The 26,732-nt window shown below is 46.4% G+C and overlaps 1 protein-coding gene across 7 annotated transcripts in view; it reads right to left on the bottom strand.

Moving 5' to 3' along the window:
- The window catches only part of Myo5b (myosin VB), a 301,342-nt gene that overhangs the window by 106,997 nt on the left and 167,613 nt on the right, over positions 1-26,732 (bottom strand). For 6 of the 7 annotated variants that reach the window (XM_078030049.1, XM_078030050.1, XM_078030051.1 and 3 more), the window contains 6 exons: positions 26,022-26,165; positions 24,496-24,577; positions 18,298-18,405; positions 14,481-14,590; positions 8,759-9,024; positions 462-543 (listed from right to left, as the gene is read on the bottom strand). In XM_078030049.1, the coding sequence (XP_077886175.1) occupies positions 462-543; positions 8,759-9,024; positions 14,481-14,590; positions 18,298-18,405; positions 24,496-24,577; positions 26,022-26,165 (792 nt within the window). Of the gene's footprint in view, positions 1-461; positions 544-8,758; positions 9,025-14,480; positions 14,591-18,297; positions 18,406-24,495; positions 24,578-26,021; positions 26,166-26,732 lie in introns of those variants that run through there. The other variant, XM_078030055.1, reaches the window with a different exon arrangement.

The following is a 26,732-nucleotide window of genomic DNA, read 5'->3' as shown; positions in this document are numbered from 1 at the left end:
TGACATCAATCTCCCCTAAACACTCAGGTGAGTTCTGGTTCCTAGAAAATGGGTAACTGCCAGAAAAGGTTGGGGCACCAAGTCACAGTCATGAAATGTGACACCTACTGTAGGATAGTTAATTGATCTGTTGTGTCGCTACCCAACCAATCACAAGAAGTCACCCATATCTAGCCTGCATTTTCTTAAATACCCTAGAAGCCCAGGATCAGAGGAGTGGGATTCAAAGCTAAGGAGACAATCATTAACTCTGTCAAAGCTTCCCAAGTCACCTCCACCCTGCAGGAGTGCACAGCCACTTTGGAAAGCTAGGGGCTCCTCCAGGAGACCAAGAGGAGATCAGGGCACTGCTGGGACCCATGGACTCAGATGGAAGAGAAGCGGTTTGGGCTTTGCTCCAGGATGACAGCCAGGCCTCTGCCATCCCCAGCCCTGGCCCCCTCCTATTGAACCCCACTTACCAAGTTGAACTGCTGCTGGAGTTTCTCATTGGCATAGTTGATACAAAACTGCTCGAAGCTGTTAACCTCAAAAGTTTCAAACCTACAGAAGAGAAAGTGGTAAATACAAAGGAAAAAGACACCTCCGTTTACGGGGGAAAAATAAAAATTCACCAGGAATTCAACAAGATTACCTCACCATCTACACCACGCCAGTTCAACCCTAAGGCCAGCACTGAATTCCCATTTCTGCTCCAAGGCTCAGAGGCCACCGTTAGAGACATCAGCACTACAGAGAACCTCCATAAGTTAGGGAAACAAGAACAGACAGCTATTTCCATAACTAGAAAAATACTGATAGTGGGAAAATTTAGGGAAAGCAGACATAAAACTGAGTTCAATTCCTAGCATGCCCCATCCCCCTCAAAAAAAAAAATAATATTAACAGAGGAGCTGAGGACAAGGAAAAGTTCCCAGAAGGGGAGGTTTTTGAGACACTGTGGGAGGGACAAACAGTGGTGATACCACAAATAGGGGCCTGAGGCACAGGCCCATGCAGCCTACGGCATTATGTCTCCACCCTTCCCCATTCCTCAATATCAAACTCTCTCAATATTAAGACAGTGTCTTCCCCAAGTACTACTTTCAAACAGAAATGCTCATATGCTTCCCCAGATGAGGTTAGTGACGATGGTGGCGGGGAGATGGCAGTCTATACAGAGGGACCACCAAAAATAGATGCATCACCCAACAGGCCTGGGTCAGTGCCTACAAAGCTTTAGGCTTCCCACGCCCACCTCCCCACTAAGGTTTAAGACACGGATAAGCAGGAAATCATCTCAAGATCAAAGAAGTCAACTGTTTGGAGACAACCGCATTAAAGCACAGCCTTTGGCCATGCCTGTGTTGGAGAAATAATTCTAGGTTAATAAAACAAGATCAAAGATGCAAGTCCATGCTAGGATGAAGGAGGCCACCTCTGTGTGATCCAAAGCAGGCAGAAAAGTGCCGTGTCGCTCAGTCATTATCCTGGAGTGCGGCCCTCCCAGCCCACGGGATAGTCCTACAGACTGAATTATGTCATTTAGAACCTCATTCCCTCCTCCCCAGCATCCCAAGAAAGACAAATACTATTGATAGTCAAGACCAAAGGAGATTTAATAAAACCCAAAGATGATAAAAAAAAAAAGCCACTCCAGCAATTGGCTCGATAGCGGCAACGGGACGCGCTGGCAGAGCTCCTCCTGAGCTCCACAGATAAATGGACAATATTTAAATCCTTTTTTTTTTTTTTTTTAAGGTTTACATTGGTTGTACTCCTTGAAGAACATTCTCATTAATTTGAGATGGCTGAAATTAGCTCATAATATTGCTATTTCTAAGATATTATCTGGTAACAATTCCTCTGCCATCTAGCGTAATTGCTGCAGTGCCGGAGGGCCAGAGATAGATGAGGGGCTCAGGGAGCTTGGAACACGACTAAGAGGACTGAGCTCAGAAAGCCCCAGTGAGGGAGACAGGGCAGCTTCCTCTCTGCCATGAAATTGTATTTGGAGTAATCCTTCCCATCCACAGATGGCTTTTTAAAATAATCACAATGGACCAATTTATAGTTCACAGCATTAAAATGTCACAAGGAAATTTATATACTAGAGAAATTGGATTTCCCTTGTAAGATCAATGTGGAGAATATATAGACCAGAATCCGTGGGTAAGGGAAGTTCAAAACATAAAATAAGGCCAAGATGTGGCATCTACACTGCTGGAGGGACAAGGATCACCCTGCTTTCATTTCTTCCTATCTTTACAATATCAGTTGAAAAGTCAACAATTTCCTTCTCATTCTACTGCAATTTTGGGTGTAGCCAAGGCCACAAATACCTCTAAAAATGACACCGTAACTGTTGCAAAGTGCAGTAAAGATGTTGACTAGCCACCCGGAGTTAATTATTCCCCTCCATGAATCCCCAGCTCCAGAACTTGGGCAGACAGCAGTGAGACAGCATGAAGCTTCCGGGTGGGGCAGAAGAGCTGACCCAGAAGAGTGCAAAGGAACTAGGGTCTCAAAGCTCAGCCTATCCAGGTTCCAAAGAGCACTCCCTAGCATTTTGCCTTTGGTAGAATGTAAACACATGGAACACAACAGGATTCACAGGGGAGGACTTCCAGCAAAGGATAAAAGACATGCAGAAAAAACAGGGAAATTGACTCTAGACTAGCCGTTATAACCTGGACCTCGGTGTACTGGGACCAAGAGGTGATCCAAACATCCCTGCAAGGTTCCTTTCCATCCAGAAGCTCACAATCCTCACAGGGGACCTTGCAGGATATTAGCGCGCTTTCCTCAAACTTGGGCTGTTGGTTGCACCTTCAAACAGGAGGACTTAAATTCTACCCATGTACTTCTTTCTGAGCCCATATGTCCCCTCCCCAGAAGGGACAGAAAGAACACAGTTCAAGGGACCACTCACACCCAAGGCCAAGAACAATTAGTCTTCTCAAGGACCTCCATCTGCCCCATTTGCCACGTGCTTTTAATTCTTGACCCCTCTTCATGCCTGGAGCTCTGAAGTGGGAGAGGAAAATGCCTACGCTCTGGTCATCCTCTCCCAGCCAACTGTTCCAAGAACCGAGACCTGCAAAGAACAGCAAGTCATGATTCTTGCTGGAAAAGCAACTGGGAAGATAGGAAGCCAGCATATGAGAACCTCTTGATAGAGTCTAAACTTTACTTGCTTTAGGCTTTTAAGGGCCATCGAGGTTGTGGGAGGAGTTGCCGGCATGGACAAGAAAATGGAACTTAATCTGAGCCTCAAAAGCATGAAGGAGGGCCACATTCCAAAGGGTTGGCTGCCTCAGAAACTCAGGGTTGAGCTCGTTTTGGAGCACTTTGAGTTTTAAGGCTCCCCTCTACGGCTGAGAGTGTCCTGGGTGAATCCCATAGTTTCAAATAACACTAGGATCAGCCATGATGTCCACCCTGAAAAAGAAAATCCTGGGACTATAAAATTATCTATAACTTTGTTTTGGACAGTAGAACCAAGAAAACAATGCAAACCAAAGAAAGAATATTTTCTTCCATCAAAATGAAGACCAGTGAATCTAAGCAATTTACTTACAATACATCATTAGTCAATCTATGGAAAATATTTGCAAGTCTTTTTTCAGTAAGAGGCTGATATCCAGAATATGCAGAAAACTCATAATACTCAACAAGAACCACCTAATTTTGAAAATGGGCAAAATAACTTGAGAAGATAGTTCTTCATAGTAGATATACAAACAGCCAAGAGGTACAAGATAACAACATCATTACTCACTAGAAAAAAGGCAAATCAAACCACCGTTGCATACTACCTCACCCCATTAGGGTGACTACTAGGCAAAGAAATCCAGAAAATAACTGGTGCTGGTGAGGATTGTTGACTTTTCAACTGATATTGTAAAATCCTTCTGTATAGTTGGGTATGTTAAATGGTGGAATCATCATGGAAAACAATATGGAAATGGCTCAAATTAGTATAAGCAGAATTGCCATGTAACTCAGCAATCCAACTTGTAGGTACACATCGAGCAGAATTAAATCAGGACCCTGATGAGATTTTTGCATACCCAGGTTCCCTACAGCATTATTTACAAAAGCCTAGAGATGTGAACAATCCAAATGTCCATCAGTGAAAGAATGAATACACAAACTGTTACCAAAAAATGGAAAATCATTCAGCCTTTAAAAATAAAGCCTGTCACATACTACAACACAGATGAACCTGGAGGACACTGTGCTAAGTGAAATCAATCACTAAGAAAAATACAAGGTAATCTCACATGCAATATCCAAAATAGTCAAACAGAGGAGAATGATGGCTGCCAGAGGACTGGGAAAGGGTGAAATGAATTGTTTTGTGGGTACAGAGCTTTAGTTGGGTAAAACAAAAATTATGGGGAACTTCCCCAACAATGTGAATAAACTTAATAGTAGTGAACTATACAATTAAAAAATGTTTAATATAGTAAATTTTATGTTTGTGTACAATTATATTTTAAAAAATATTAAAAAGCACTAAATAAGCTGGGTGGTTATCATGGCTCACACCTGTAATCCCAGCAACTTGGGAGGCTGAGGCAGGAGGATCATGAGTTCACCAGGCCTCCGCAACTTACTGAGGTCCTGAGTACTTGGGGAGACCAGTCTCAAAAAACAAAAGGCTTGGAATATGACTCAGTGGTTAATTGACCCTGGGTTCAATCCCCAATCCAAAAAAAAAAAAATGTTGGATATTACTTTTGCATTGCTAAGTACATGATAAAATAACACATGACAGAGAAGGATATAAAGTCACAGCAAAATCCATTTCCCAATTCCTAGAGCCTACACTTCCCTGCTTCCTTCTCCCAACCTCTTCTCACTATTTCTCTGCAGGACACATGAATCTATCACATCCTGCGTTGCTCCAGAGGTCTCCCAGGCAATTGTTCTCAGCAAGACCAGCTGGCCTTAGCCAAAGCCCCCACTACCTTGGCATTTTGAAGGCTGAAGTCAAAGACCGATGTGTGTTCTCCCTAAAACGCAGACATGCATTTCTCATTGCCTCAAGAAGGCAAGAGAAAGAAAAGGTTACAACTAATCAGGCCCATAGAGGCAAACAAGTTTATGCAACCTGAAAAGCAAGCCCCAGCCAAAAGCTGCCAGGCTCTCCTCTATTAATCTCCATCCCCTGCCCAGAAAGAAATGCCCCAAGGCAAGCTGCACAGACCCTTCGTTAAGGGGAACAGCTTGACTTGGGTTTGCTGAAGTGCTTTGGGTATTGCTTGCTTTGCCCTTTTGGAGCTGGGACAGAGGAACATCATGAAGGCAAGCAGTCCTTACACCAGGATGCTGGGTGTCTGGATGGCCCAGGAGGGCCTGTGAGCAGAGGGTTCACCATCATCCTGCAGAGGCAGCTTAGCAACCTAGCAAGACTGCCTCAAAATAAAAAGAGCCGGGGGTATAGCTCAGTGGCAGAGCACTCCTGTGCTCCATGCCCAGCACTAAGAATTAAATAAATACAGTGCTGGAGTTTCCTGATGCCATGGAAGATGAGATGCTCCTTAGAGAGCATCATTTCCCACAGGTATTGGGAAAGTCCAGCGACTGGAATTAGCTCGAAATAGGAGGGAGGAGGGTACACAGGGCAATGGGTACGGTAGCAAGTCATCATCACATTAAAGAAAACAAGACAAATTCAGTGGAACTCTGGAAGGTGTCTCAAATCCAAAGTAAGACAGTACATACACCATAACTGGAGCAGGGAAATGACAGTAGATAGTTCATGGCTTTATTCCAAGTTTCTAAATATTCATTATCTCCCAGATTAAAAAATGATGTCACTGACCTGAGAGAACATCAACAGTGTGTCTAGACTCAATCCACCTGTGCGTCTGTGGCCAAGTGGTTTTAATTTCCTGGTCATTCATCACATGCCCTCTGACCAGGAGAGTGAGCCTGGAGCCAACCATGTGGATGCAAAAACTTCCTGGCAGACCAAGCTGCTGAGAAGTGAGTGCACGTGCACTTAGGGAAAGCTTGGAGGGGCTTTCCCAGCATCCAGTGGCCCAGGGAGACAGCTGGCTTAACCCTAACCCAGCTCATATCTCACTCTTTCTTCTGCCTGTAGGGTGTAACTTCAGCACTGAGACATGGAGACCCATGCATAGCCATTACTTTTCTCCAAGAGGAGAATGAATCATTTCATAATGCAGTTAGAAAAAGAAAAAAGGAAGCTCCCGAGATAGGACAAGGATTTATAAAAGGGAAAACATCATAGTATGTCTGGAAGGAAACAGTAAGTGTAGAAAAGTTCGCTGGAGTGCTCATCAGGGGCTGCATGCATGTGGCCTGTGTTGGGACCTGCTCTGAGAAGCTGTTGGATACTCTCCAAGGAGCCCACAGGCTGCTCCTGTATGAGGGAGACACACAGTCCAGGAGCTGACACTAAAACTAGGAGGCTGGGCCCTCTGGATTGTTACCCCAACTACTGACAACTGTACCTTTCAAACCACAAACCCTCCCTGCAATCTGTCTCTAAATCTCTTTGGGCAGTCGTGGGAGCTTAGGGAAAATAAATTCAATTGTAAAAATTTAACAAAAATAAGCACAAAATCCTAGCTTGCATAAGCCCAGCTGACAAATGCATACTCAGCAGGCCAAGGAGCTTAACTTCCAGAGGCTTCTTACCACTGGGCAGGCTGTCACTGGGAATTCCTGGGAAGGGAGCAATAGTCTATTTAAATTCAAGGCACTGTTAAGAAAACACATAATACAAAAGAAGTCGGGCACAACATTTTACCTATCACTACAATCAAGGTCATAATATTTTTACAGGCTATTAATGAGTTTGCAGGCTAATCTTTCTGAACCAAAGCTTCAATAAAATTAAGATTCTTGCACAGGCAGATAAAGGGCATCTGGTTAGACGCTGAGACCTGGGTGTCTTCAGGTCTTCCTTGGGAAGGTAACACTAAAGGTGTCTTGGGAAATGTAATGACTGTGCAGGCCGTTTCATGCTCTCCCAAGTGCAACTGGAAGTACTGAGCAAAAAGCAGGTGCTCCACTGGCCAGAAGGGGAAGGGGCCTGCCCGTCACTCTGCTGAAACCCAGGAGGGTCTGAGAGGACGCACGCTCCCACCTCCCTCCTGAGGGTCCTCTCCACTCTTTGCCCCTCATCAGCCTCAAGGTTCCTCTTCACACCTTGCTTCTCCCTCCCATTCCCAAAGGTGCCTCCCCTACTTCCCACATTCTACCAGGACTCCTCCCTTCAAGGATCCAGTTCAAACTTCACCTTCTGCGTAAAGCTTTTCTTGACTAGGCAAACAAGTGTGCCCTCACTGGCCTTCAAACTACTGAGTGTCCAAATCTTCAAGTAGACCATTCTACAGTTCCTTCTGCTACCTCCTGCACGACTTAGCTAGTGCACACAGCTCTGCAGCCCATTCCCAAGGACTCTGCGAGGCCAAATATCAGGTTTCTTTCTTCTCCCACCATACATGTGGCATTGTTCAAAATGAGAACCCCAGTGATCCACAGCAAGATCAACTGTAATTGAGAGAGCCTATCTTTGCATGGGAAAATAAAAGCTGCCTTAAGTGAGGATTCTAGACTCCAACCTCACCACCAGGCACGTCCCAGCCGAGTTTCGGCCCACTAAGCAGTGCTTTGCTAGAGCAGCGCTGTTCTGACGACGCTGCACTTCTATGGGTCTGGACTTCTATTTTGAGACAGAAGCCATGACTTCTAGGATTTGCAGATCCAGGAGGATTTCATCTATTATTAGCTTAAAGAGAGCAGGACGCTGGTCAGAAGATAAGTGCAAGGAGAGTTGCAACCCCATTCACACAACTTCAAAGAATTCTAGATGAGTCTGGAAAGAATCCCAGATAATGTGCCTCAGAACTTCATTGGAAGCTATAGAAACTAAAGCCCAGAGGGGGACTGATCTATGGAGTGTTGTTCCGTTACTTGATGACATCACTGACACAGAAAGTCAATCCCCCGACGGCTCCTCAAGCAATCCTTCCACAACTTCGCGCTGCCTGGCCCCGCTTGGGATAAAGCATTGTAATTACCAGTGCTTTCAATTAGCCAGGTAGTCAGTCCGCCAGGATGATCACCCAACAGCACTGGGCAAAATCACACCATTAAAATCATCACTTTGGTTGACATACTCAGTGAGGCTGAATGGCAGATTGAAATAAAACATGACCAACACACAAAACCCTAACTTACAGAATGATGATGGGCCACTCATGTCCCTCTCTGGGCCACAGTTGACCAGCAGTAAAAATAGATGTATCATTTCTGAACAGGGGAGCTACTAATGTTCTGTTTGTACTGGGGACTGAACCCAGGGGCACTTAACCACTGAGCCACATCTCCAACCCATTTTTATGTTTTACTTAGACACAGGGTCTCACTGGTTGCTGAGGCTGGCTTTGAACTATCGATCCTCCTTCTGCCTCAGCCTCCCAAGCCACTGGGATTACAGGAATATGCCACAGTGTCCGACTGCTACTAGTGTTTTGATGAGGCCCATTGTTTCCTTGGGACTGCCTTCTATCCCGATACACACTAATCATCCTTGTGATTGATCAAGGATGATTAGTGTGTATCACATCAGTAGTGACTGTTCATCTTGACAGACAAAAATGCTCCCACGTATTTTAAGCTCCCTTAGTTGAGATCAGGAAGTTCTCAAGTCCCTTGCTGGCCCTTAAATACCAGCAAGACCATCCTGGTGACCATCAGGTGGAGCAAATGTTGGGGGGACAGGTGGCAGGCCTACCCATAGATGTCCAGGACCCCGATGAAGGAGTGCTGCTTGGTGGAGGTGTGCAGGGCCTTGTTGATGTGCTCCACAATCCAGCCAAACAGCTGGGCGTAGATGTGTTTGGCCAGGGCATTGCGTGCATTGATGACCTGCTGCAGGGACATAGTCTTGACATAGGTCTCTGAGGTGGTGACCAGCTTGCGATGGCACAGCCAGTGCTCCATCTGGTTGTGCTCCACCCCTAGCAGGCGGCAGAAGTTGCTTAGGTGTTCATCCTGGGGCTGGGGAGAGAACAGAGGAAGAGACTTGTCAAAGACTGGGTCCCTTAGCCACATCCTCTCTCCTCCCCAGAAGGAAAACAAGTCCAATTGCAGCCCTCCCAGAACCTCATCTCCTCCCCATACACCACACCCCCACTAAGTTAGAGCCAGAATAGTGTTGCTCCAACTAATCACACTGGCTGAAGACCAAATTATCAGGACTTAAACTCCCTCCTGTCTCCTCCTCCACTGCCAAGGTGCTGCTGAGTAACCAGGAAGAGGGAACTGCCTGAGAGAAAGGAGCAGAAAGGGAATTCACACTACAGGAATGGATGACCCAACCAGAGTTGGGAGCCATCGGGCAGCACTCAACAGTTTACATCTGCAGGGGTCCGAGTGCAGAGCTAACCCACAGCTGGGAAAGCAGTCTTCTTCCTGCTCTTCAGAATTCTTTGCTTACAAGTGCCCCATCAAACTAGCTGCATGTTCAAAATAAAAGGCCAGAGAGACCTTTTAAGGCACTCCTCTCCTCCTTCTCTATATAGGGGTGAGGATGGCAGAGCATTGACCGCCTTCTGGGTGGGTAGAACACAGAACGGGAAGTTTAAACCCCCTTATCCCAAATTACATGAGATGCCAGTGGGCGTGTTCTGTCATGCTGGGCCAAAAAACAGCTACAATCCAATGGACGACGTCCCTCCTGGTACTTATTCCCTGCCGTCCCTGTAGCCTTAGCCACAGTAATACCAATTCACATGCAACTCAACTCCACTTATATTCTCAAAGCATTTACTGTTGGGAAAGGTTAACCTGAGAAGTTAGATAACATGGTGAAGATGTGGAAGATTTGGACCTAATATCAGTTGAAACACTTTTACTGATAAAAATCACATGAGTTTGGAGCTAGAAAGATACTGGAAATTCCTTCATTTTAAGTCTCTTTCCCATATAGATAAAAAGCTGAGCCCTGGGGAGTTGCAATTGCTTACCTGGGTCCTGCTGACCCAGAGCTCCTTTGCCCAATGTACCTACTAGTTACCAAACTGCCTCCAATGGCCTCAGTGGAGTCTACTCACTACTAGTCTACTACTACTACTACTACTACTAGTCAGTTACCAATCACACCACCTGGCATCTGAGCCACTGAATAACTCAAGTCCTCACAGGGTCTTGTCTCACTTCACAAAAATATGTAAGTCTTTTGGATAATTCCCACTGTCCACTCACAGAGCCCAATAGAAAGCCGGGCCTGGGTTCCTCTCTGCTTGGGAAAGCTGCAAACCTAGCATTGAGCCTGCTGGAGAGCTTAACAACTCTCAGGCTGGAAGGGAATCCCTTAGAACACCATATGCCCCCTCCTAATGGTCCTAAATTGCACATAGGACTCATTTTCTGATGAAGCTACCTTATAAAATTTAAAGAAGGGCTTGTTCAATGAAAATCAACATGGATAACGATCATCATTTCCCCCTTAACACACATCCTCAGGCCATTTTTCCCCTGCAGATATCTAAAGTCCATCTACCCCAAACAAATGTAAAATGTAATGTCAGAGTAGAAAGAACCTCCCCAAATCATTACAACCCATGTTTTTCTGAAACAATTGCAAAGAGCATTAATTGGCTTTACCCACATCAGGTTAAAGACAATTGAACTGGTTTGCTAAATGTACCTTGTGAACACTGAGAGCTTATTTACCAAAGAAACTATGTTCCCAGGAAACTTTGGAATTGCCATCCTGATCCAACCCCTTTAATACTCAGATGAGGAAATTGAGGCTCAGCAAGGTTCCTGGACACCTGGCCCCAGTGCCCACTTGGTGTGGGCTGGCTGGTGTGGACAGTCTTACACTTGCTCAGCAGTGGAGTGTCCTGCCACTTCCCTGGGCCAGCAGCCTTTTACCCTACAGCCTCCCCCTGCCAATATAAAGCCATATGGAGTTTAGTGCCTGAGAACTGTTTGGCAAGCAACAAGTTCAGCTGTGGCAAATGTCCAATTTGTTCATCTGACCTATTTCCAAGAAATTCTTAATTGCTAGGGAATCCATCTGCAGTGCTGTGCCTAACATTTAAGAGGCCTGCCAGCAGCAAAAACAAGGACCAAGGCCTGCTCCCAGGTGCCCTCTCCACTCCTGATGCTGCATGCTCTAAGTGCAGCAGTGGAGAGGAGCCACAGTTAAGGAATTCTGCTGTCCACCCAGGGACAGATGACCCACCCTGCAGTGAGCTTCCCTACTCACACTGGCTTCTGACTGCTGATTAAAAGTGCTAACTGAAACTGATCTAACATCATGCCATTACACTTACACATAATTAACTGATACTAAATCCATTAAAAATAGCCAGCATTATAGGTAACAGATTAGTTTTATGGGCCCATAGTGCCAAATTCAAGGAACAAATTGCCTCTGGTGTCCAAGTAATTGGATGTTGTTGGATCTCCAAGGTAACTGTGGCGATCATGGAACACATTCTCATGTTTTAATTAAAAATAAAAACTACCAAGCAGAAGGCACACTGCTTATGGGTAGACAACCTTTCCAAGAGGAAGCCCCCCACCCCATGGGCCCGAGGAATAAGCCATCTCTGAGAGGCTACAAACACTTAACATGCATTTCTCAAGCTTGTACTCAGACCCCTGCTTTGCTTAGCACCAATGGAAGCTGCCTGCAAGCAGAGGGTAATCCCAGCTCAAAGGGCAAGACTAGCGGTGGTATAGGGGGAAGAACACAGTGGGGACCCTGTCCCAGCTGTGCCATTAACTGTCATTCTGGCCTTTGAGAGGTTCTCTCTGCGATTTAGATTCTCCTCCCCCATATGGTGAGAGAGATGCTCCCGAGATCCACTCTGGGTCTAACATCAAGAATGGTGACAGTCATGACCCCAATCCACAGGCTGAGAGCTGAGGCCTTTCCACACAGGGCTGTGTTTTATCCTCCTCCTCATGCTGGGGTAGGTGGCATCGTCTACACTGCACAGGAGGCAAGAGATGCAGAGAGGCATGGCAATTTCCCGGAGTCCTGCATCTGGGAAGTGGCAGAAGCAGGATTTGAGTCTCGGCAGTATTGGCTCAAGTCACTGCCCTCACTGTCCTCTAGACACCCTCTACTTGCAGAGCCATCTGAGACAGTCTAGACTGACGGCCTGCACTCACAAGGCTCCTGCCCCCTCCACCTGGTAAGAGAAGGGGTGCTATCCCCATCTGGGCTCCGATTTGCCGAAGTTCCTCCCACTTCACCACCTGCATCCTCTAACTCCTCTTCCAAGTGTGCCCTGATGGTCCCACCTTGGCATGGACCTCATACAAACACTCTACAAGTGCCAATGTGACAGGCAGAGACCATAACAGATGTGGTTCTAGAGTTTAGTGGGGGTACAGGCATTGATCATAGAGTTTAGTAGGGGTGCAGGCATTGATCAGTCCCTAAGACATACTTTCCTTCTCCCCTGAAGGTCCTCAGAGGCCAGGTGTGAAAGACCAGCTGTAAGCTCAGAGACATTTAAGGCTGTCCTTTCTAAGATGGCACGAACCAGGCCCCACACCCTACTGCAGGTCCTCAGGAACTCCTGGCCTGGTTCTCATGCTTCACCATCAACCTTGCCAACATCTCTGCCCATCTCATGCATACTTCCTTTCATTTTCATCACCCCCAAGTCCTAGAGAACAACCATTCATCCAGTTGTCTACTTCTTGAGTGCCTACTGAGTCTCGGACATTGTGCTTATAAACGCTATTGAACAAGGGCAGTCTCTGCTTGCACAGAGTTTGGGGGGTAGGGTGGGGCAGCAAATCAAAGAATCACATGATAAATGCCAAGAAGCCATGCTAAATGCCAGGGAGGAGAGGTATAGAGTGCCGAGAATCCTAGACAGGGGGCTGGGGCATCAGCTCAATGTCAAAGCACAGGCTCAGCATGCTTGAGACCCTGCATTTGATCCCCAGAACTGACCCAGTCCCTCCCCAGCCAAAAAGAGTCCATCATGGAGGATGAGACAGAGAAGTTGTTCAGTGGGCTGGAGGCTCAGGGAAACTTTGTCATATTTCTTGCATCTTACCAGCCTAAACCAGGAGCTTGTTAATGCAAAGATTCCTAATATTACCTGTCCCCGACACCAAACAGTATGCCTTTGCCTTAAGAATCTGTGGGGCATTTGCTGGGGTATGTGCGTAGGGGAGGCACAGATCCTCTATGACTTTCTTGTTAAGAGAAAGACTTCATTGAACTATATTCAAATGGCGATATGGAATCAGTTTAGGGAGGGTCTGGCCTATCCTAGAGGCTCACCCACCACCCCTCAGGCACGCCTGTTTCTCTCCTAGCAACACTGCTAGCCCCAGGGTACCCCCATGTGCATATAAATAGGCACATAAATAACAGGGGTCCGAAACCGTTCTGGCTCACCTGATACCTTCAGCCCCAACATTCCTTCCTTTTCCACAGGCCCAAGTGGGGGCTCCAGAGTCTGTGGTGAGGATGGCAACGGACCCAGGGACCTTTTCGAACCCAAGCCTGTTTCTCATTTAAGGAAAATGTGGGATGGAGAGGAAACCAGTGGTGAGCTCAGTCTGATCCCAGATAGAGCTCAGGTCTCCCCCCACTAGGTAGGGCCAGTTTGACCTTTTGATAACCCTAAACCTCATATCTACAAGAGGTTAGTGAATGTTTGCTCAATGGAAAAAGCAACACCTTGTGAGTGGCCGGGGCACCTTTTGTCCCCCGCCCCCCTGCATTGCGTTATTTAAACCCATGTCCTTGGAAATAAGACTCACATTTTGTATCTCCCTAGGACCTAGTCATAAATGGGCACAGAATAGGGAGAAATAGGTGCAGATTCATCTACTCAAAGTCAGAACACCAGTTTTAGCCTAGGCCCTCATCACTAAATTCCAGATAGGACACAACAGTTGCCGTCTGTACCACCGCACTGGGAACTGCTCCATCACCCACGTAGACAACGTATCTACCAGGTATCGGCCACTAACTACATTGGGCACCAGGGACACAACTTTATCATGAGCCTTTGTGGAGTATTTCAGATTTGAGACATCTGAGGAAGTCCTGCAAAGTCTGCCTCATACTGGCCTAATCCTGGCCAGTAAGGTCCCCTGTCCTGTATGGGACCCAATACTCTCATCTCCTTGTTGTAGCAAGCTCAGTCTGGAGCCCAGAAAGTACTCCATAGATTGATGGCATGCTGTGAAATCCCATGTGCCTCAGAGTTGGCAAATCAGCCCATCAGAAAGAATTTATTGAAGAGCCACTAAATTCCTTGCCCTCGCTGATAGACATTTGATGGCAGCCGATTTGAAATGGATTGGTTCTTTTAAAAAAAATTATCAGTAAGTCAACAGAAATCATTCCTGTTAAGAATGAATAACCTAGGGGTGCCCTCTAAGTGCAGAAACACATTTCAGTCATATCGAACTGTAGGAATAAATTGTGTCCATTTTATCTCTGGTGCTGGGGTGCGACTTACTGATATGCTACAGGAATCACCATCCCGCTCAGCCTGAATCTCCACACTTCCCAGGTGCAGGATAGAAGCAATTATCTTAAAAATGCTTATCTGATGGGACTCTCTCACTCCTGCAAGAAAAAAAGTGAATGAATGACACTCAATATCCATGCTATGATACAAAGGACATTTTACCCTTTTTAAGGACTTTAAAAAAAAAAAAAAAAGGTTGATTTTTTCATCCTGGGCCAATGACTCCTAAAATGATCCAGGCTGTGCACCATGTAATTACCACTCACAATAACAGTGCAGAGGGCAAAAGGGCTGCTGGACTGAAAGGAAAAATATTCAACTTCGATTGTCCCAAGTAGACCAGATGGGTCATGCCACTATTTTTACTTCTCCAAGAGCGTACGAGAGGCAGCAATCACACAGACTCATTTTGGACTTCATTTCAACCAAGCACCTTATGGACATTTTTTATGAGTTTAATAAGAATGGTCATTTATCTGCAGTCATTTCTCCCTCAACGCAATATCCTGCAGACATCTGCGACACATCCCATGTGCCAATGGGGAAAGAAAAGTAGAAACAGTCCCTAAGGTGGCTGTTCCAGGGGCTGCCCAGCCAGCTGGCTCACGGCCAGCCCAGATGGGGGTGGTTGCTCTCCATGCTACGTATGCCCTCAGTGACAGACATGCACACCTAGCCCAGAACAATTGTGGCAGCAGAGAGGACTGTCAAATTTGTTATTTACCCAAGTAAATTGTCAAAGGCATGGATAATCTCTTAAAATTTATGTTTAGCTTAAAGCCATTATCGTATCTCCTTAAGTTACAATATATTTCAGACTTATAAGGAAAGGCAACAGAAAGATATAATGAAGATATCTGTAAAACTACCACTGGGTTTAGGAAGTAATAGTTATTGCCCCACATGCCTCCCTAGCTGCAGCTACTTATCTTCAGGCAATACTTAAGCTTAAAAAAACAGTTAGTAAACCTATATAAACAGGATACACAGCCATGTCAAGCTATAATTACAAATTCTCCCAGATAATCTGAAGTGGACAACCCAAACATGAACTAGGCAAAGTGAACAAAGTCTCTTCTTAGTATGGGGTACTCTGAATAAGCAGAATCTCACTGTGAGAAGCTGTGGCCCATGGTCTCTTTTTTATAAAGTTCTATTAGAACACAGCCACACCCATTCACATTTTATCTGTGTCTTTCTGTGTTACCACATTTTATCTTTGTTTCTGTGTTACGACAGCAAAGATAAGGAGGTATAACAAAAACCACCTGGCTTTTTCTTAAGAAAAAGTGTGCCAACCTCTGGAATTAAAAAGATGGGGAAGGGGCTGGGGATGTGGCTCAAGCGGTGGCGCGCTCGCCTGGCATGCGTGCGGCCCGGGTTCGATCCTCAGCACCACATACCAACAAAGATGTTGTGTCTGCCGAGAACTAGAATATTAAAAAAAAAATCTCTCTCTCCTCTCTCTTTAAAAAAAAAAAAAAGATGAGGGATAGAGTATTATTTAATTTTTAGAGTATTATTTAATACTCTTATGAAAATAATTTCACAAGCACTATCTGCTTTGAGATTAAAGTATCCGTCTTAGAGCCCTGGAGGGACTCACCCCTTCCTACCAGCTCCTGTCCACTGCTTGCATTCGCACTACAGAGGACCAATTGCCAAAGGCCTTCTCCTGTCTGTCTAACTGGCAGAACGCAGCCTGCTTGGGCTGGAAGTGTAACTCAGTGGCACAGCACTGCCCGGCACAGGCAAGGCCCCGAGTGCCAAGTTCTGCCCTCAACACAAAAAAATAAATCCTGTTTCACATCAAGGTCAAGTGTCCTCAAACCCCCCAGCCCTAGAGAATAAGGCATGTGATGCTGTGGCAGTAGTGGGTGCCTCTCAATATGTCCTCTCAGCTTCCCGTCCTCCCTCCTTGCCCTGCTGACACTGGGGCTGCCATCCTGTGCCTGCTGGAGGAAGGCCAGGCTTGCTCCACAGAGGGCACCGCAGTGATACACGAGGCCATGCAGCAGGGAGGCATCTCCCTCCCCCTTTCTGGTCCTCCCTAGTTATGACTGTCATCTGGGTGCCTGGCAACCTCCCTACTGAGCTCCCACTGTGCCTCCCTCAATACTCAAGCCTGCATCAGAAGCTCCTCAGTAGGCCAGGCCTTACCCCACTCCAGGACCAGTGCACCTGGCTTGTGCAGACTGCTGGCCTCCACCCTCAGGCAAGTTTCTTCACCATAATCTTAGATGTCATCTAAAGCTCAACCAAGGCTCAGGGCTCCTCTACTCAGTAATTCCCACACTGGATGCCTCTCCTTGCCCTAGCCATAGCCTCTGTACCTACTACTTCTGGACCCTTAAAGTCCCCTTTCATCTCTTCATAGTTATTAACGCTCTGAGGCTCTAGTCAAATATTCACATTCATTTTTCTCCATTGGAATAACCAGCATAGTTTCTATCTCCTGGTAAGGTTTGTCCTTGTACCCATGAACTATATGGGCCAGTTATACCAAGATGTGTCCGACATGGGGATTTCAGCACTCAAGGGCCTGGGTTCCTCCCTACATAGGGATGAGGCCATGCCTCGTTTTGCTACTGGATAAAACTTCCCTGACAACACCACAGAACACAACAGACTGCACTGAGTTAGCCACGAGGCTCAGAAGCTGAATTCTCTATCAAGGAAGGGGCTGGAACGACATGGGGCCATGCTGAGTCACTTGCTAGTTTAGGGCGGAATTCTCAGGCTTTCCTTTTCGTGGCTGCAGGTCCCAGGAACTGAGCATGTCCATTTCCCAATTAAGAAAGGCTCACCTTCCACCTTGCTACCTGGGGGCTCTTCTCTTCAAAGAGTGGAGCTGCAACCTCTTCTGGCTCTAGTGTCCCCTTCTGTCCCTAAAGGACAGACAGAACTTCTTGCCTTGAGAATCCCACTGCTAAAGTCTCCATGGAAACAGGTAACAAAACCAACACTGCAAGTGGGACAGAGCTTCCAGGCTTTTACAGTCTGCTTCCAGCTCCGATTCCGTGACTGTGGCACACAGGTAATTTGGCCCAGTGTTCTTCCTGCTAGAACACACCACCTCTGAACCCAGACACTGCACAGAAGGCACAGCTACACTGAGCTTTCCTTTGTTGGTGTCAATGGCCCAGTGAGTGAAGCAGGATAGATCATAGTGCCTGGAAGAGACTTTCAAAACCTTGCTTTTTCTCTTTTCTCTTGGGTGGGGGGGGGGGATAGGGTGATTGCCCACAGGGGCAGTCTACCACTGAGCTACATCCCCACCCATTTAATTTTTGAGACAGGGTCTCTATGTTACCCAGGTTAGCCTTGAACTAGTGATCCTACCTCATCTTCTTGACTAGCTAGAATTACAAATGGGTGCCACTGCACCTGGCTCAAAACCTTTTCTTTTAGTACTGGGGACTGAACCCTCAGTGCCTTAGCACTGAATATATCCTAGTTCTTTTTAAGACAAGGGGTATACTTTCTAGGTTGCTGAGGGTTCTGTTAAATTGCTGGCCTTGGTCTTGTAATCATTCTGCCTCCCAAGGAAATGGGATTACAGGCATGCACCACTGTGCCCACCTGTCCAGCTCCGTTTTTTTGGTTTTGATTTAGAGATGAGCCATTAATTTTAATCTTTGGAGCCCAAGGGTAGGGATGAAAAAGGGCGAGGTGTCATTTACCAAGGGCATGAAGCCTTCCCCCGTGTTAGCTCATGAAGACTGGCAAGGCATGTGGACACCATGGTGCCACCCCTCCATATGATCCCCCTCCAGGCCCATTTCTCACACTGGAAGCTCCTTACCAAGAAGTGTGAAAGCTTGCCGTGTCTTCTCAAAGTCCTCTGCGTCATCTACACCCTCGATGGCTGTGTCTCCTCCCTGGGATGTATAGAAAAAGTCCTCTGCACATGCTGTGGAGGCAAGGAAGTCAAGTGTCAAACACTGCAGAGACTCTTCTCCCTGTGTCACCCACAGGTCATGACCCACAAGGAGTTCTATTTCCCAAGCATGCTATTCCAGACCAAATTTTAGTTCCAGCCAGTTGTGAAACCCTTTAAAGTATTCTTCATCCATAATGGCAAATCTGAGAAAACTGAATAATACACAAAAATTACATTACTCTGCCAGAATGTGCTACCGTATTTATATAAAACTGGTGTGGGAAAAACATGTCAATACAGAAGATAAATAGATGATGCAAAAGTTCAGCTTAATGGGATCCTGCCCAGATTTATTTTTAAGACAGACCCAAAATAAGTAAGTAAAACGCACAGTTAGAATCACCTCCTAGATCACAGACTTCCATGACTCTAGATAATCTTTGCTTGAACACTTCATTTAACATGAGGGGCTGTGATGTGCCTCAGGCGACCTGGTCTTCCTGTTCATTTGTTGGGAAAGGTTGGGGCACACTCGAGCTGTTCAGGCACTTGAGCAAGCGCAGGCGGAGATCCTCAGGGGTTTGTTCTCATTCCCCAGCTTAACACTGTCAGGCCTCTGAGGAAGCCTTGGCACAGCTGGTAAAGAGCGGTCCGGGTTGTCTTATGAGTCTCAGCCAAGCTTATCAGGAGGCAAAAATGCAACAAGCCTCGGGTAGGACCTGCACTACAAGTAGGATGGTAAAAGCAGCTTAAATAAGGGACTCGGCCACGGAAGTCATTTAGAGTAACAATTGCCTGCTATCAAGTTTACCCTCTAAAAATCACTTGTCTTTCACAAAGTACTCCGTGTGGTGTCACGTTCTGAGTACATAATGTTTGGTTCTGACAGGATGTCCAGTCTGTACATGGGCTGGTTTTCCTCCTCCCTGAAAACCCCAGTTCAATTCTTTTCCCTTGACCCAAGCATGCACGGTTGAATGCACATCAGCTGAGCGTGCTTAGCCGCAGCTTCACAGCAGCTCCCAGTCCTCCAACACCTCGTCCTTCTGATTTATCTCCTAAGAACTTCTACAGAATTTTCCTCTCTGCAGACTGCCATTGCCCTGGGTCTGACCTTCAGCATCTGTTGTCTGGGGACTGTTGCAAAAGACTCTAAACCCAACTCCTTGCTTCTGCTCATGTCCTTCCAAACATACCTCCAAAATGCTGCTAATTTCAGTCACACTGCTCCCCTGTTTGAAGCCCCTTAGAGGTCAGTAGAAAAAATTATCAGCCTAGAACCTTCTCTCAGACCTTCCAAGACATGGCTACAGCCTACTGCTCCCAACTCCTGACCTCAGTTTCCTGTCCCTGATCAACTCTTCCTTCTGTCCATGCGGTCAATGGTCCCCACCTACCTTTCTTGTTTCACCCCATTCCCTCATGTTCCTAGAGGGCACCCTCTGTTCCAAGCCACAATAAACTTTAAAAACTCCTTTGGTCCATTAAGCAAGCACTGCCAAGCCCAGCTAGAGAGCAGAACTCAGCCCTAAACCCCAGTTTAACAACACAACCTGAGCTGTAACCATCAAGCTCCACTGCCTACAGGGATGAACAGAGTTGCAGTGGTGTGGCAGGAGAGCTTTCTGGAGGAGTAACTTAACACACTGATGATTCAGTCCAAGGCGTTTGAACTGGAGGAGGAAGGATAACAACTCTTCCTCACTCACAGCTTCAGGAGAAGTGAATTTTTAAGAATTCTCTTTGCTGAAGACAGCATAGTTCTTTTTCATAGCTAACCATTCTGGGAGCTCTGGCATGGCACAGTTTCCAAGGCTTTCTAAATCAATTCTTTCTTCCTCTTTGTATTTACTCTTCAAGATGTTTCATCTGATGATTTCTGCAGGGCCGACCTGAAAACCACTTTAACTCCCACTATTGCAGATAAGCAAACTGAAGAACATAGGGCTTTAAGGGCTGCGCACACTCTCCAGAGATTGTCCGGGCCTGGGAGCCCATTAACTGATTACCCAATTGTAGAAATGATCATTTTTCTGGAGTAGGGTTGTGGTTCAACGGTAGAATGCTCACCTAGCATGCATAAAGCACTGGGTTTGATCTTCAGCACCACATAAAGAGTGTGTCTACCTAAAACTAAAACGATTAAAAAAAAAAAGAAATGATCATATCTTTGGCATTCTATGATTGTCATGAACACAACCTCATTGTTTGGTTTAGCTATGAGGTAAGCTTCAAGAGCTCCTATGAGACAAAGCAAGAATGTTCAGTGGTGAAATGATTTGATTATGAGAGGCACAACCTAATCAGAGGGTTAATCTACTGCCATGGATTAACTGGGCAGTAACTGGAGGTAGGTAGGGCGTGGCTGGACATGGGTCACTGGGGATGTATCTTACGGGTTTGTTAAGCCATGAGTGGAGCCTTTTCCTGGTGGCCTATCCTTAGCTGCTTTCCTCCCAAACACCCGTCAGCCATGAAGTTCTACCTCATCTTGGGCCCACAGTTATGGAATTGGCTGACCAGGGACTGAATTGCTGAAAACCGAGCCAAAATAAGCTTTTCCTCCTCCCAGTTGCTCTTACTAGGTCTTTTGGTCACAGCAACAAAACCACTGATTAAAGCGGTCATTATCAAGTGTCAGCTGAACGTAGTCACCCAACTCCACTTTCGTATTGGAGGGAATGCATTTTCAACACCTTTTCCCAAGACTCTTCATTGTCAACACCCAGGGCCTTGCTGCCTGATGTTCTAAGACAGAACACCCACGGGTCCTGCCAGCTCCCGGTTCCCAAACTCGGGCCCAGCTGCGTCACTTATTCAGAGTTAGGCTTACAGCTGCAGGGACTACCTGCATTCTCTGAATCCGAACAGAGTGACTGTCTCCTCTCTCAGCTTTAAGGTCTATAGTAGCCTCTGAAGATCATGCTCCAGAGCCTCTCGATAAGAACCAAACAAAAGGAGTCTTCCCAGCCTGCCTGGATCTCGGCTCTCCTTTCAGGTCCCTGAAGCCAGCACCTTCTCTCATCCTCTGGTCTCTTTAAGAAGAATCACCAAGGAGAAACACACCACAAATTATTAACTGGCTCAATACGCAGATGTTGGTCCAGGTAGTGGGCAGACCACAAAGTAGAAATTAATCAAGCCTTTCAAGGCCAAGGCCACCAGCTTGCACTGCAAATGGGATGCAAGGTTTTGACCTGTGCAAGGCTGAAGACGTTATTAATAAAACTGCATCAGTACACTTACAGAAGTAACCAAGAAAAGGAAATTATTCCTTAAACATCTGAAGGATGAACACAAGGAAAAAATGGGTCCTTTACACCTGTACGAGATTTACTGTCATTTATTCACTAGTTATTCACTATCATTGTACTTCTAAAAAAATCTTCCAAGAGATCTGTAAGCCTAACTCACACCAAAGCCTCTTCATTTCACTCCATGATGCAAGAGACTGGGTAGTTTTCAAGTGTCTCAGCTAGGAACCCAAGGAATCTGCACATTGCACAGATATACAAGGAAAAGCCATTCTAAGCTCAATTACAAATCATGTTAAGTGAAATTTTTAGGATGATTTCTTTCCTATTCAAGTTACATTTGTGACCAAAATGGCCCCAATACTGTCAAGTGGATCATGTCAGTATTTGTTCGTTGTAAAATTGATCAGAGGGGAAAATATATCTCATGTCTTGCAGACCGGCCTTGAAAAGCTCTTCTGGGCTCTTGCCCCATTCTGGGAAGGAAAAGATGATGGCAATAGCCACAGTGTGAATGCCTACCTGGCCACTTGTGACTGAGCCTACATCAGAGCCTAAAGGTGGCAGGTCAGGGCAGTGCTCAGACAAGGACTGCTCAGCACCACCCTGCTTGAAAGGCAATGCGCTCTCCTTGTCCTCAGAGAAGCAATAATGTCCCCGGGAGAATCAAACTTATGAAGAATTAAAGGACAAACCAGAGGATGAGAGAAGGTGCTGGCTTCAAGGTCCTGAAGGACAAATTAAAGGACAAACCACAGCTTCCTCCCTAGGTTCTGACTAAAAACATGGCTTCACAGGTAAACTTGGCCTGCCCCAGCTACGCTTCCTGCAGCATAGCCCTCACCACCCGGTACTGAGGTTGACAAGCTCAGTGAAAGCAGGACCCACAACTGTTTAATATTATGTCACCAGCATCTAACATGGCCCGAGTAGTTTGATGAATGGATGCTAAGTTGCATGACACATATGCATCAAATGCTACAAGAATTTGAGAAGCAGAGTTAAGAGAGCAAACCGATATTGGAGCCTTTGGATAGATTTTAGCGACTGAGAGCACAGGTATGTCTGGTGCTAGATCCTTAGGATAGCTTATATTAGGATCAGAGATTACAAAGTCTCATTAGCCTTGTTCTCACAGCTGTGGAGACCAACCAGCCTCTTCCTAGATACCCAGCTCTTCACATCATCCGATAGTGCTTCACTTTCCCCACAAGCTCCTAAAGTACAGACACCAGGCCAGGGACAGGATACTGCTGAGCCCTAGGCCCGCCCTTATCCCACACATGGGCTCCAAGGACACAGCTACATTATCAATATCCCATGTACACAATGCTCCCCAGACCACAGGATTCAAATAGAGGCTCTAGGTCCAAGGAGAGATGGTATGTGGTACGGAATCAAGAACTAAAGCCTACCCACCTGTTATGGTTTGGGTGTGAGGTGTCCTCCTAAAGCTCACTTGTGAGAATGCAAGGTTTGGAGGAGAAATGATTGGGATGTGAGTCTTAACCCAATCAGTGAATTAATCCCGATAGAGATTAACTGAAGGCAGAAAGGGTGTGTCTGGAGGAGGTGGGAATTGGGGGCACAGCTTTGGGGTATATATTTGTATCTAGCAAGTGGAGTGTCTGCTTCCTCATTATCAGGTGAGCTGCTTCCCTCTGCCACACTTCTTCCATGATGCTCAGCCTCACCCTGAGCTCCAAGGAATGGAGCCTGCTGTTTATGGATAGAGACCTCTGAAACTGTGAGGCCCAAATAAACATTTCTCCTCTGTAATTGTGCTTCTCAGGTCTTTTAGCCCAGCAGGGGGGAATATAACTAAAACACCTCCACTACTCCTAGCTCCACGTCAGCCACCTCAAAGCAAGTGAGACTTGCTAATACGTTCATCAGTGGAAGCCAAGGATGGACCCATCGATCTGATGGTGACATTTGGGGACTCGTGCATTGGCTCCAGTAGAGCGGTAACTTTTGTTGGTCGCTCCATTTCCCTCCAGTGCTCCAATGCAGGTGTTCCAGAAGCTTCCAGGCCTTTTTAAATGGGATCAGACCGTGTGGCAGCACTGTCTCACTCATCTGAGCCCCACCCCATCATCTGTGGCAATATCCATGCCTCTGCCTTATGACTAGAGCCATTCCCATTGTCTTTTTCTCACTCCTCATCCCCTAGCAGTACTGGGGATTAAACCCAAGACCTCAAGTGTGCTAGGCAAGCTACCCCTGAGCTGCACCCCCAGCCCTTTGTGTTTTTAATCTTGAGATAATGTCTAAGTTGCCCAGGCTGGCATCAGAATCGGGATCCTCTTGCCTCAGCCTCCCCAGTAGCTGGGATCATAGGTGTGCCCACCATACCTGGCTTATATCCATCCCCACTTTATCCTCACCCTTCCCTCTGTCTCAATCCTAAAACTTAATCCTAAAACATGTTAGCCCTGAGCGAATGATATGCATCATCCAAATCTACATCTTTATGGAAGGCACACATATCTCATGATGCCTAGAGTAAAAACACATTTCAAAATAATGACACATGGACAGTCTTTCATGCCATGCAAAACATGCTTCCAACCCTGCCTCCTATTCCTTCACCCAATTTTTGTTGAAGACAGACTGGATACAATTAATACTATTTTACTAATTGGGTGGGGAGGTTCTGAGAGGTGTAAGGGAGTCATTCCGAGTGGTTTTGGCATTCCCGATGGCCTGGAATCGACAAAGAACAAACAACTCCGTCTCAGGACAGAGCTCAGACAGGAACCTGTATCAGGGGACTCTGAGCAGAGCACCCAGGCACCCGCAGAGCCTCTAAGTTGTTCCAGTGGTTGTCGCCCACCCTGAGCACAGTATACACCTGCTGACTTACTTAGTGCAAGCTCTTTAAATTCTGGGAGACTGGCGGCAGCACAGAGCTGGTAGAAGATATGATAATTCCTCTCATCATCTGCCTGGAGGAGGAAAAGGTGAATGAGTTTTAAGGCAAAGACTTTAAAACTTTCAAAGTTTTAAGGCAAAGATAACCCTCTCATCTATTCCGAGCCCAGATGCTCCAGGTGTGGGGGGGGACTGAACCCACCACCTTCCGTGTTTCCATAGCCCTGCCACCTTCAATTCCCACTGCCAGATTTTCCATGTGCTATGGGTTCTCCTAAGCTGACGAGTTTTACCTCTTGACTTACACAAAAGCCTGCATTTTCTTTTTCCTTCTGTATAAGACATCATTGTTATTCCACAAATGGAGAGTCAGTCAATCAGCAGGTATGTATTCTGTGCTGCTCGACTAATGCTCCGGGGCTTATAATTTCCTTGCTGTGAACATTCTCCTCTGAGAAGCTTGGAGCTAAGTGAAAGCTGTGCTGCCCCACCGAGTCAGAGCAGTCAGGAAAGGTCCACAACTAGGAAGGGACTTCTGGTGGACACTTGAAGCCAGAATGGCTTAAATTGGCCAAGGGACAGTGGTGAGAAAAAGGAAAGCTCAGGAAGGGGTGCCAGGGAGAGGCCGCAGGGCACCCTGGACTGTACCCAGAAGAGGCCAGCCCCGGCACTACAGAAGCGAGAATGTGGGGCTGGGAAACCAACCAGGAGGTACCAAGGACAGCCAGGCAAAAAGGGGAGGGGAGAGCTTGTTTGAATTCATTGGGTGTTTGCTAAGAATCGGCACGGAGCTATCTAAGACAAGCAGCTGAAGGGATTGGATTCCGAAGCCTTCCAATGTCTCCTCTGAAGGTAGCCAAAATGTGAGCACCAGGAAGCCACTTCACCCAGGGGAGCAGCGTGCCAGCCTCAGGACATGCACTGTCACTTTGGTTCAGTGATGAGGACAAAAGGGAGCTACAAGAGGGCTGTGCATGGGGTTGTGAGCTGAACCGTGTGCTGCCAGGGGAGGGCAGTCACCTAGAGGCACGGCCCTGTTGGCAGGAGGAAATGAAAGGTAAGCTGAGACCAATCAAGCCTGGGAAGAAGTGAGAACTCCACTCACTTACTGAAAAGTAAACCAAGGAGCCAAATGTGAAAACGGATACACTTTCAACCTACTAAGGTTCATGCGAAAGCTCAAATCACAGACTGTACATATGATAGTCCCTGATCATTAGACTGAAAATCCACAAGGAAACAGATTTTATTCTCGATTGCATCTTTGGGGTCTAGCACAGGTCTGACACATTAGAGGCCCTCAGTTTGTTGGTTGAATCAAAAAGCAATGCAAGGTAAAGGACTTTGAGGCCAAATTCCTGTTTCATTTGAAATGAATACCATCAACAAAAGGAAAGCAGAAGACCAAGTACATCCAAATCCAGGCTCAAAAGATGAGCTGCTCTTTGGGCACGGGGAGTGGGGCAGGCAGCATCAGATGTGGGGCAAAAATACAACAGGCCCCAGTCCCTCACTCACCTGAAAGACGACTCTGGACTTCTCCAACAGGTAGGTCCTCATGTTGGCCCCAATGATGTGGTACCTTTTGTCAAAGCCGATCTGAATGTACTTTCCAAAGCGGCTGCTGTTGTCATTCCGAGTGGTTTTGGCATTCCCGATGGCCTGGAATCAACAAAGAACAAAGGGGTTGTGCAAAAAATGAAGTCTTTCCTCATTTCAGGCTGGATGTTTGTAGCAGGTTGTCTCCTTTCCCTCCCTCAACTTTTGCAATGACAAGGAACCAAGTTAAAAATTACGTTTGACTTAAATTTCATTTCCAGCTTCCTTCACTCCTAAGGATGGCCAGTGAGAGTCATGAGTTTATTAGTGAGCTCTTTATAGGAGATTAACCAGCGGGGAGGTGCACCCCATTGTCCCTATCTTCCTCCTCCTCCCATCCTAAAGTACACATGCAATGGCTGAAGCTATAGCATTCATCATGGGACCTAGAGCCAGATCTCAGCTGACATCCTTTAGCCACTAAACCCATGGTAGTGCCCATTAGCTCTGAACTTTCTGGGAGAAACGAACCTTCCCAGGCTTCATCCACTTTGATCAGATCTCCAAGTAGTTGTTATTCTCAACTGACAAGTGGTACTTCCTAGGAATGGGCCAATTGGCACACCTCATTACTAGGACCAACAGGAAATCACCATCTCGGTATCACTTCTTATGCAGTAGCAGGGACAT

Source organism: Ictidomys tridecemlineatus, chromosome 13 (genome assembly GCF_052094955.1).
Source record: "Ictidomys tridecemlineatus isolate mIctTri1 chromosome 13, mIctTri1.hap1, whole genome shotgun sequence".
Lineage (NCBI taxonomy): Eukaryota > Metazoa > Chordata > Mammalia > Rodentia > Sciuridae > Ictidomys > Ictidomys tridecemlineatus.
Note: the sequence above shows the minus strand (reverse complement) of the source record. Positions and strands in the feature narration are given on the sequence as shown.